The sequence below is a fragment of the Nomascus leucogenys genome, chromosome 9 (genome assembly GCF_006542625.1).
Source record: "Nomascus leucogenys isolate Asia chromosome 9, Asia_NLE_v1, whole genome shotgun sequence".
NCBI lineage: Eukaryota > Metazoa > Chordata > Mammalia > Primates > Hylobatidae > Nomascus > Nomascus leucogenys.
Window position 1 is genome coordinate 103,020,206 of NC_044389.1, and position 12,091 is coordinate 103,032,296.

A 12,091-nucleotide genomic window follows, 5' to 3' on the forward strand; every position below is an offset into this window, starting at 1 on the left:
AACGTCAGTGCCGCTCCAAGTTTAAAGTTCTGAAGGCATTATATTTAAAGGCCTATGTTGCCCATGCCACAAGTATGGGTGAGCCACCACACTGTCCATTTTATGATACGTTGGATCAGCTTCTCCGAAATCAGATAGTGACTGACCCAGACAACTTAATGGAGGATGCTGCTTGGGCCAAGCACTGTGATCAGAACTTAGTGGCCTCTGACGCCCCAGGGGAAGAGGCAACCAGCATTCCAAAATCAAAAAGGACTCAGGCAGCTGATCATCAGCCTATCTTGAAAACAGTTAAGGAATCAGATGAGGATCGTCAGCTAAGAATCAGTGACCGGATACGAGAAACCAGTGACCTCGAGGACTCCTGGGATGAATCCTCGGGTGCAGGTAACTCCCAAGCATGTGAAGGATTCGGGTCCCAGAGTCACGTGGCTCTGAACGTTTAGCTCTGTCTGTTTGGATAGTGTCCTCTTCAGCATAGTTCCTGTTTCTGCCTCATTCTGCCCCACGCACCTTTTTAAAAACCTAATAGTAATCTAAAGGGTTCCTGGTTTTCAAAAGCTATGCCTCTGGCAACATAAGCTATTAGAGCTCTTTAAACCTGGAAGTGGTCTCTAGAACCAAACTAGTTCTGGCATTATTAATAATGGGTAGTCGAAATTGTAGGTCTAGAGTGGGTTGGATAGCTATGTACAAAGGGGTTCAGGAAGGCAAGGGAGAAGTTTTAGAGTTGAAATTAAACAGGTCACAATTGTCCAGATTAAGGAATGGATTCTTCCCAGTCCCTGGTGGAAAGAGGCTTTCCAGGAACAACCATAGTTTTATAATTTGTCTCAGCTCTGCTGCTGGCTCCAAGCATTCCCTTAGCAGGAATGTTCTCTTTGCAACATTGTTGCTTTGTTTTTCAGGGTGCTCTCAAGGGACCCCCAGCTACAGCAGCTCCCACAGCCTTTTCAGAGGTGCAGTTGCTCCCTGTCAGAGCAGCCCCATGGCCAGACTGGGTGTGTCCGGGGAGCCCAGCCCTTGCACCAGCACCAGCCGCAGCACTCCTGGGGTAGCCTCCACACCGCAGACTCCAGTCTCCTCTTCGAGAACTGGTTTTGTTTCTGGTGGGGATAGGCCCTTGACCAATGAGCCCCCTCCAAGGTGGGCAAGGCGAAGAAGGCGGTCAGTGGCCAGGACTATCGCAGCCGAGTTGGCAGAAAACAGGCGATTGGCACGAGAACTCTCAAAGCGGGAGGAAGAAAAACTGGACAGGCTGATTGCTATTGGTGAGGAGGCCAGTGCTCAGCAAGACACTGCCAATGAGCTCCGCAGGGATGCTGTCATCGCAGTCAGACGTTTGGCAACAGCAGTGGAAGAGGCAACTGGTGCTTTTCAGCTAGGCCTTGAAAAATTGCTTCAGAGGTTGATTTCGAATACCAAAAGCTAGGAACCAATTACGAAAGGCTCTGTTTGCTAAACTGGTAGAAATCTAGTTCCCAAACCTACCTTCTGAATCCCTGGCTCCTTTTCTGTGTCCTCAGAAAAAAACATGGATGAACCATTAATATCCAGGTAGTACAAATATAATTGCTAGTTCATTTTCCCAAGATTCTCCACCAAATGGAAGACCTTTCAGAAATGCCAGGGGTGGCCTAATAGAAAACGATGGAGCCACGTTCTAGACAGCTGGTTCATCCTAGTTTTGTCACAGATGTGAAGCAGTTTACCTCCCTCCAGTGGTTTCCTCATCCGTAAAATGGGGATCAATAATAACTCCTGCCCTGCCTACCTCACAGGGTTGTTGTGAGGATCACATGGTTCATAGATGTGAAAGGGTTTAAAAGTTTAAAAGCACTATACACATTTAAGTTATTAATTCATATGGCTTTGGCTGAGGTAAGGCACATTAGTTTACAAGATACAGAAGTATGGATATATACTGTGACTTCATTGCTTGAATCTTTCCTTTGCTGGTCTAACTTGACTGCTTCATGGAGTTTGAAATCTTAATTTTTAAAATCCCTGTGTGGTTCATTAGACTAGTATAAGCACAACATGTATTTGTACCTTAATCTCTTACATTTCCACTGCTGTGTCTCTGACATACCTACTAGTAAGCACTGTTCTGTCAAACTGTCTTTCTCTCCTTCATTTTACTGGTTCGTAGTCTCCTATCAATATAAAGAAAGAAGAAGTGCCAGTGAGCCACCATTGTGTGTTATAATTTATATCGATAATCTTCAATATAAAATACTGGCCATTTTATAAAATATTAAATGTATGTAAATTCTTTGCATTTCATATTATTTGGGTCCCTTTATATGCCTAAATTACATCTTTAAGTTTCGGTTGCCATTGGAACATTGTGGAAACAATTCAGATTATATCAGTTTCCAATCCGCTTTTTAGCTGATTTCATTCTTTTCTGTTATTTTTTTGTCTAGTATGTTATATAGGGCAAGCCCTAGAAAAGTTTCCTTTAGAGGAGCTTTCCAAGATTCTTTTTCCTCAGATGTTGTAGACAGAAGTTTATGTAGTTAATGGCATCTGGTGGAAGGGAACAGCTTTGTTTCCTCTTTAACTTTGGGAACAGTAGAGGATGGTGTGGATAAAGATTGCCTGCAATAGATGACTCCTTTTAAGCACTAGCCGTGAGCAGATGAGCCTCCTCCACACCCCAGACACACACTGTGGGAGAGATGAAGGTGATAAGCCACACTTCAGATTTACTCTAGAAGGGAAGACATTACTCTCTGTCATTAAATTAACTTAAAGCTTTTAGTGATTTACTTAGTACTTTTAGGAATACAAATAGGAATCTTTGGGATTTAAAAAGTTTTCCCATAATCTAGAAGTTGGAAAAAAAAGAGTGGGCATGTTGGGGGAGGTTTTATTTTCTATCTTGCAGGCTCGAGTGCTTAGCTAAATGCTGGAAATGTACACAGGTGGAGAAATGGTCAGAGCAGCAGTGGGAACGTACCCAGAACCATGAGTAGACGGCAAGCGAGCTGCTCTGCCAAGCCAGGGGTGGAGGTGTGAGGCGGCTGGTGTGGTAGAATATGCTGGAATCTAGTTAGAATTCCTGGATTCGAATCCTGTCACAGTTGTTTCATCAGACAAATCACTTGCCCTTTTCTGTTATTTATTTATTTATTTATTTTTTTGAGAAAAAGTCTCACTGTTTTGCCCAGGCTGGAGTGCAGTGGCGCAATCTTGGCTTACTGCAACCTCTGCCTCCCAGGTTCAAGTGATTCTCCTGCCTCAGCCTCCCGAGTAGCCGGGATTACAGGTGCGTGCCAACATGCCCAGCTCATTTTCGTATTTTTAGTAGAGATGGGGTTTCACCATGTTGGCCAGGCTGGTCTTGAACTCCTGACCTCTGGTGATCCACCTGCCTCGGCCTCCCAAAGTGCTGAGATTACAGGCGTGAGCCACCATGCCCAGCCAATTCATGCCTCAATTTCTTCATCTCCTGATTGAGGGATTTGTACTAGATTTTTTTTTCCTAGTACCTTCCAGCTCTAAAAAAATTCGAAATAGCATAATAAAAGGCAAAATGAAAATGAAATTTTAATTGTAATATTTTCTGTCACAGCAGCATATGTATATTTGAAATACTGGTAACAATTTTAAGGTAGCATTCTGTGGTATTAATATTTATTAATATGCTCATGAACTTCTAAGCGCCACACCAGACATACAGACTCTTTGCTTTAAAAGAGCATATATTTAAGGCATTGAAATGGATACAGCTATATTCATTCTCAATTGCCTTAGGCTATTATATGGAAAGATATGTGTCAATTATAGATAGGTAGGTAGGTAGATTTTCTGGAAACACAGAAGTACTTGACGGAGAGTTAGGCCTGTATTCTATAAATCTATTAATGGTAGCAAAGTGCATAAGACAGGGATTTCTTTGAGATGAAAGGAGTGCTGAAGAAGAGCATTGGAATTAATATTTGGATGTAGTATTGTGAAATTCAATGGGTAAAGTAACCCAAATGTGGGAATAAAAGTCAAGGGAAAGGTCTCGAATAAGTACACAGAAAAATAGGCTAAAAATATTAAGGGGAGGGAAATTGGAATACAGGGAGACAGTGTGCAAGAAAGCAAGCCAGGAATCTGCGTATGTGGTAGACCCAACCATTACTACTTGAACCCCTTTAGAAAAGCTTTTCCAGCATTCCATAACTCAGGTTCCTCATTTATAAAGTGGGAAGCTCATAATTGTCCTACCTACCTCACAGGGGTGTTGTGAGGATCAAAGGAACAGATGAATATACGAGCACTTTCAGACGTGTAAGGCACTGTCATGTAACAAGTGGGGGAAAGACTCTGGAGCACATTAGTGCTGTTGTGTGCCAAGCCCGTGGGCTGCTGACCATAAGGGATATTCAAGTAGGAGGAGGAAGAGAAGATGGCATTGCTAATAAAGGTTGTGATACACAACCATAGGATTAACTGCCTCCTCAAGTCCATCATGTAAATAAGGTGCTATGTATACCAACTTCCCACCACCTTTGTTTTTCTGTTCAGTAATCCTGGTGTGGACAAATAAAGTTTTCACTTGTATGTAGTTGTGGGTCAGTCCCCTACTTTGTGATGATGTCTGTGGTCCTTTGTTGCCTCCATTCTCTGCTTTGCTTACTCTTCTGCTAAGGGTCTTGCCTGTCTGCGGCCCTCGGAGCTATATGTGCTTTCTGTCTTCAGAGGAGAGCGGCCCTCTTTATACAGCAGTTGAGAAATAATTTTCCATTTCTAAGAGTTCTGTAAATTCTGTAAAATATCCTTCCTGGCAAATTCTCTTGTCTGGGTGGTAGACAACCTACACATAACAGTATAAATTGTTCTGGTTGACTTAAATTCTAAAGAAAACAAAACTAGTGTCATGCTGAAATTCTAATATTGGTGCAAAACCCGCTGTGAGCACACTTTATCTTTTTTTCCTACTCTTAAAGTGTTTGGGATATAGTTAATATTAAATACTGAGTTTAGGAAAAGGAAGAAGCAAAGAGTTTAATGGAAAGAATACTAAACTTTGTACTGAAGTTCTGAATACCAGCCAGTTATGCCATTAATTAGCTGTGTGACTTTGGGCAAGCTACTTTATCTCTTGTCCTATTGATATTTTAGGTGATAGAGAAGGAAGTATGAGGAACCTGCAAGTATTCCAGAGTTCTAAGCCAAATTAGTCCATTTTAAACCCCGTTTGTGTGCCTCTTAACAAGTTAAGGTCTCCAGATGCTCTGTAACCCTTCAGCAATTAGCCACTATTAATTTTTAACTTCTCTTATTAAACAAATAGAATAGTCACAGCTCCTTGGAAGAAGGGTTTAATGGAAGGATACTAGTCTATTTTATCTTAATTCCTAGATGACATTAAGCCAGGAATCAGAGATTTCTATCCCTGCTCAAGGGACAGAAGAACTGTGATCATTTACAAGATGAGTGGGAGGCAGCCTGCTAAAGTATGAATAATAGCGTGATAGAGAAGACCTGGGCTCACCTACTGACTCTGCCCCTTGTTAGCTTATAAGTTATTGTCCCTCTCTGAAGCTCTTTATCTCTAAAATAATACCTGCCAAACACACCCCACTTAGGTGTTGTGAGGATAACATGAGATAATGTACGTGAAAACATTTTGTAGTCTGCATAAGTTGCTTATATCTGTTTATATATGCATATCCATAGTACTCTGCACCTTTCTATAAACAACATTCATAGTTTTGCTCAACCTTTTGGTTTCTGGAGTTAGTGTGTGTTCAGAAACCAAGCAACGAAGATGGTCTTAGCTACTTTGGTTTGCCTTTAGTTTGCAACTTTCTCATCTCAGTGGTTGGGTCTTCAGAATCATAGGTGTGAAACTATGATATAAAATCATGGATATTATGAAAAATCACCTCTAAATATATAGCATCTATTAATAGCAAAGCCAGAACAAGAAAGCTATTTATTTTCAAATGCGAAGATCAGTACTTTAGTAGAATTACTATAACCCTTGTAAATACTCCATTTCTATCTTCTGTAATATTTGAAGACTTTTAGTATTAAGCAGCTTAATAACTTTGTTAATATTTTAGTATTTGTTCAGTGATATTGAGAAATACAGTCTTCTCTAAACTTTATATATCTACAATACTGATTTTAATACTTAGCTATCTTTGTCTTTCTTTATGGACAGCTCCAATGATCCACAAGCTCAGAAATACATCATGGAAAGTAAATGTTTAGTGAGTATGGTTCTGTTATTGCTTCCCTTGTTACACAGAGTAATTACCAAGGTCATAACATGGAATGTTGACTTGAAACTTTGCATTTTTATTAAAAATTATTTATTTAGCATAATTATAATTTATTATAATTTATTTTATAGGTCATTGAAAAAAATGGGAAATTACGATATGAAATAGATACTGGAGAAGAAACAAAATTTGTTAACCCAGAAGATGTTGCCAGACTGATATTTAGTAAAATGAAAGGTATTTAGCAAAAGATATATAATAGTTACCTTTAATGATCTTTTGAAAGTTGACCTTAAAAAAAAAGTTACAGGTATTTTTAGATCTTGGGAGAAGCAGAGTGATTGAACAGATAAGTAAGGACATATAAACTGTCGACCTGGTTGGGGCACTAACTGGCTGTGTGCCCATGGTTAAATGACTTGCCTTACCTGACTGTGATTTCCCTATAAGTCATATAAATGAATTAGGCCAAATAAGAGTTTTCCAAACACATTTAGTGGCCGAGTAAGCTTGGTGAATAGTGGCACTTCAAGATTGACAGTATATTGTGAACAATAATTTAGGCAGACTAAGTAGGTCTGATTTTATCAGCAGTTCAGACAGAGGCTCTGAGCTGAGTGGTATTCTGTCAAACAATTTGGCAAATTCTGGAATAGATTGTTTATAAGGCTCCCTTCAGCCCTGTAATGATGTTAAGAACTTGGGGGATGGAAGGCAGTCTTTAAATGTAGAGAACTAACATTATGACATTGTGTCTTCACACGGATGCGTTAGGAGCTTATTCTCCATGGAGTCAGTCTAATTTAGAAGATGGTTGATACTGAAGCCTAAGAGACAGGCTGTTTGGAAAGCTAATTCTGTGTCCAAAAGATATCACCAAAACCACAAGAAGTGCTGTATGATTTCAGAGTGCAGACAAGAAAATTGACATGGGGGGGCAAGCAAATGTATTGGGAAATATGTTAAGTGAGATATTTGTCATAAATTAATAAACCTCAGAAAATATCACTTGTCATTTTTTTCTGTCATCAGAATTTTATATTTTTTAATATGCAGAAACGGCACATTCCGTATTGGGCTCAGATGCAAATGATGTAGTTATTACTGTCCCATTTGATTTTGGAGAAAAGCAAAAGAATGCTCTTGGGTAAGTATATGGGGTTTATCTTACTGGCTTAATTAAAGGAAATACAAAATCACTATATAGTAAAAGGTAACATTATATTTTAAAGTACCTTAAGCAATAAAATTGTATTTGTAAATAATTTAGTAAGGTCATGATCATTTATTTTTATATATATATATTTGATGAAATGCCAAGAGGCCAGGTGTGGTGGCTCACGCCTGTAATCCCAACACTTTGGGACACTGAGGGGGGGTGGACCACCTAAGGTCAGGAGTTCGAGACCCGCCTAGCCAACATGGCAAAACCCCATCTCTATTAAAATACAAAAATTAGCTGGACATGGTGGTGGCGCCTATAATCCCAGCTATTCAGGAGGCCGAGGCATAAGAATCGCCTGAACCCAGGAAGTGGAGGTCGCAGTGAGCCAAAGTCGTGCCACTCCACTCCAGATTGGGTGACAGCGAGACTTCGTCTCAAAAAAAAAAAAAAGCCAAGAGAACATAAAATTGAATATGGTGTACCCTCAGCTGTTTCAATAGGAAACATTTTAAATTACCAGGTTAAATTGACATTTATGAATCTCTTTGCCTTAATTTTCTGTAATTAAGGTTTATGTGGGAATTACACGTGCAGTTTTAGAAAATATTTGTGCTTATTTCTTCACCTTGGATCTTAACATCTAAACAGAAAAGTTACAGTTTTTACAGGTCATTATGCAAATGTATTGGTGTGCTTTTATGCCTTTGCTATGCAGGATAGAGATTCATACAAGGTTCTGGGCATTGAAGTTGCCTCTGAGGCAGAGAATTGCCTTACGTACTTTTAAAAACTGAACACTAGATTAAAGAAATTGGAAATTTTCAAGTGTTCTATAAATTTGTCTTTCTGCAGTTTTTGCATAGGCATTTTTTTCATTCAATAAATGTGTATTGATTACTGTTGAAGCCACACTGTATTGAAGGTTGAGTAAATAGAGATAAATAAGACATGGTTTCTGATGTCACAGAATTAACAAGATAATTATGTTAAAGTGTGGCAAGTACTTTGAATGGGGAAGTTCTGGATAGCATGAAGACAGGACACCTGTCCTAGACTCTGAGAGCCCCAAAAAACTCTCATGTTTTTTTTGAGAGCTTTATTTAGCTTATTCAGTGCATGTACTTTTTGCTTTCTTTGTCAAGAATATGGGCTCTGAACATTACAATTTTAAACAGAAAGTGATCTCTTATAGTCATTCATTTCTTGTTTTCTATATTCTTGCTTCTAAAGATCACTATACTTCATGTTCTACTTACGAAATTTTAGCAGTTTTTATATAAAATCTTTAGCAGAGCATTTCTAAAAATGTAGAATTGAACATGTGATAAACTAAATTCATTGAAAGCAAATTGTTTACAGAGAAGCAGCTAGAGCTGCTGGATTTAATGTTTTGCGATTAATTCACGAACCGTCTGCAGCTCTTCTTGCTTATGGAATTGGACAAGACTCCCCTACTGGAAAAAGGTAAAGATCATATTTGCAGTTTTAGGTTTTTTGAATGCAGAAAACATTTTAGATTATAGCTATTATATCAGTAAAGATTATTATGTAATGCAGTGGTTCCCAGCCTTTCTGAATGGAAAAACAGACTCTTGCCTAGAGTTTTTCAAATAATTGAGAAAGATGTTCTGGGAAAGCACAGAAAGAATGTAATGGGAGAGAAGATTGAGCTTTTATGCCCTTGTCGTATTGCCCTCATTTTGTCCCTTTTTTGAGGGAAGATTTGAAAATTCGAGGCCTGGCCAGTTTCCAACTCAAGCTACAACACTGCTGATTTTTCTACCAATTGTAGTTATTAGACATGTTTGCACATAATAGGTACTGTTATATACATTTGACAGGGCAGGAGATGGGAAATTTAGCATGAGGTTTTGAGACTTCTTTTAATGGTGAAATACTAGAACATATCCCTAATATAGCTGTCAATATGTCTTAATAGAACGGATAGTCGTTCAACTTTAGAGAAGTTAATTCAGATGCAGTGTTAATTTTATGTAATTGTTTCACCTCATTATTCATATCTCCTAGTTAAGTAAATAAATATGTGTACATCATGAGGAAATTATTTTTAGATAAATGTAAGAATATCAAATTATGAGTTTTAATACATGGGGAATCGGGAATTAGCTCCTAATTTTGCATATGTAATACATCTACAGAACACGCAATTGCAGTAGTAACTTGCATAATATTAACACATAGAATTTCTATGTTCAGTTCTCTTAAAATTCACTATAATCACAAATCTCTTGATTTACTTTGAAAAGTTCGTGTTTTGAATTCCTTACTCAGAAGAATACAGTTGTATCCACATGACTAAGTAAAAAAGAACTTTGATTTGGATGCAGAACATCTCAGATCTAGGCTTGATTTGTCAATAAGTTACTATAGACAACTTAGTTATTCACCTGAGATTTTCTATTTCCTCATTTGTAAATTAAAGAGATTAAACTAAGTGACTTCTAATATCCAACTTAGTTTTAAAATGTTATTCCCTGATAACTTTATCTTCTCTTGAAGCAATATTTTGGTGTTTAAGCTTGGAGGAACATCCTTATCTCTCAGCGTCATGGAAGTTAACAGTGGAATATATCGGGTTCTTTCAACAAACACTGATGATAACATCGGTGGTGCACATTTCACAGAAACCTTAGCACAGTATCTCGCTTCTGAGTTCCAGAGGTGAGTATTAATGGCCTGAATAATACCTTCTGATTGAGGTTTTCCTTCACATATTTTAATTTCTTTTCCTAATTTATTTTAAGCTATTCTGGTGCAAAGGAGGATGTGGTTTTTTCATTGCTTGGAAACTGGATATTTTCATATTTAGAGTTATAATGTCCTGTCCAGGCAATTCAAAGAAGCAGAGGCCAGGGTGCCTAGTGCAGCGTGCTTGGATTTTTCACTTAGTGTAAAGAGACCATCAGATACTGAACTGCATGAACTTGGATTTTAATTCTTCATGTAGTGCTCTTCTATCTGGGCACTGAGGCTTCATTGCCTCCTGAACAGTTTTTAAAAGTTTGGCTGTGGTGAAGATTGCATTACGTTATCTTCATATTCCAGTGAGTTATTGTCTTATGGAGTATTTATCTTAATTACTCATCTGCTGCTAGGAATATTTCAGTCTTGTTACCTTGTTACTGGATATAATTACTCTAAAATTCTAACCCTTTTGGATGTTACAAAAGTCAAATATGTAAAGGTTATACTTTGGGTACTGCTACTCTAAAAAAAAAAAAGTGTAATTGAAATGGTATTTTAGCCAGTTTGACTAACCTAATTGGTTGAAGAAGTCTTGAAAAAGTCATAATGTCTCACTTGTTTAATAAAGACCTATACTACTTTTTGTTATAAAGTTGTTGTTTAAACAAAGTCATTGATCACTACTTAGTAAGTAGTTTTAAAAATGAACTCATATTGGAGATAGTGGAATGTAATTTTACATATTTTGTTGTATGTGTCAAATTTTTTTGAAGAAACACTTGTAGTTTTTTTTTTTCTTTTTAATGCTTGACAAATAATTTTATGCCATTAAACAGTGATTGTGCTGTGATTATAAAGGGTAAAATAGGAGACTTTGACGCAGTTACATAAATCTCCTTTAACCTCTGTGTCTCACCTGGAGAAGGGATATCTACTCTACTTTCTTCAGAGTACAGCGTATTATTACAATTGTATAATGCAGCAGTTCATGGTTACACAATGTAGCAATTCAGAGTATTAAGGAAATTGGTAATTCATTTTTCTTGAGGTGACCCCTTTAATTGCACAGTGTTTTAGGAAAGTTTAGAGGGATTAGAAGAGAAATACTAAAATCTGGAATAAAATATTGTTTCACTAATTTATTTTATTTATTTATTTATTTTGAGACAGAGTTTTGCTCTTGTCGCCCAGGTTGGAGTGCAGTGGTACAGTCTTGGCTCACTGCAATCTCCACCTCCCAGGTTCAGGCGATTCTTCTGCCTCAGCCTCCCAAGTAGCTGGGATTACAGGCATGCACCACCACACCCAGCTAATTTTGTATTTTTAGTAGAGATGGGGTTTCACCATGTTGGCCCTGGTTGATCTTGAACTCCTGACCTCAGGTGATCTACCCGTCTCAGCCTCCCAAAGTTGGGATTACACGCGTGAGCCACTGCACCCGGCCTGATTCACTAATTTATTATTGTTTTAATAAGGATTATCCAGATTTTAGTTACAATATTGTAAATGGCCCAGTAATTTTAAACCCCAAAGGCTATGTTTTTAATTTAGATCCTTCAAACACGATGTGAGAGGAAATGCGCGAGCCATGATGAAATTGATGAACAGTGCTGAAGTAGCGAAACATTCTTTGTCCACCTTGGGAAGTGCCAACTGTTTTCTTGACTCGTTATATGAAGGTCAAGATTTTGATTGCAATGTGTCCAGGTAAAACTGAAGTTCAAAAAACTTTGTAAAAAAATTCCAAGAACATGTTTGTTTAGGTATAATTTTCTTACTTTGGGTTTTTTGTTTGTTTGTTTGAGATTTATCAACCATCTATGTCTTCACTATTGGGGTCCAGCTTTTGTCAGACTAAATAGCTGTTACCAGAGTAATTACATAAGTTGTGATTGCTTGCCCTGTTATTTTATGGCTACAATTAGGAGTGTGCAAAGGCATCCTAGAACCTTCAACCTAGATCCTACAAGTGATAAAGTACAAAGGGAGG

General features: G+C 38.0%; 1 protein-coding gene across 4 annotated transcripts in view; it reads left to right on the plus strand.

The window, feature by feature from the left end:
• HSPA14 (heat shock protein family A (Hsp70) member 14) overlaps positions 1-12,091 on the plus strand; it is a 33,907-nt gene that overhangs the window by 4,282 nt on the left and 17,534 nt on the right. For 2 of the 4 annotated variants that reach the window (XR_004031768.1, XM_003257645.2), the window contains exons 4-9: positions 6,170-6,218; positions 6,362-6,467; positions 7,287-7,377; positions 8,755-8,859; positions 9,916-10,077; positions 11,653-11,808. Coding sequence is in view for 3 of the 4 variants with exons in the window: in XM_003257645.2 (XP_003257693.1) it covers positions 6,170-6,218; positions 6,362-6,467; positions 7,287-7,377; positions 8,755-8,859; positions 9,916-10,077; positions 11,653-11,808 (669 nt within the window). In the remaining variant the exon portion in view is untranslated. Of the gene's footprint in view, positions 1-343; positions 388-908; positions 1,120-6,169; positions 6,219-6,361; positions 6,468-7,286; positions 7,378-8,754; positions 8,860-9,915; positions 10,078-11,652; positions 11,809-12,091 lie in introns of those variants that run through there. The other 2 variants (XM_030819303.1, XM_012499492.2) reach the window with 2 other exon arrangements.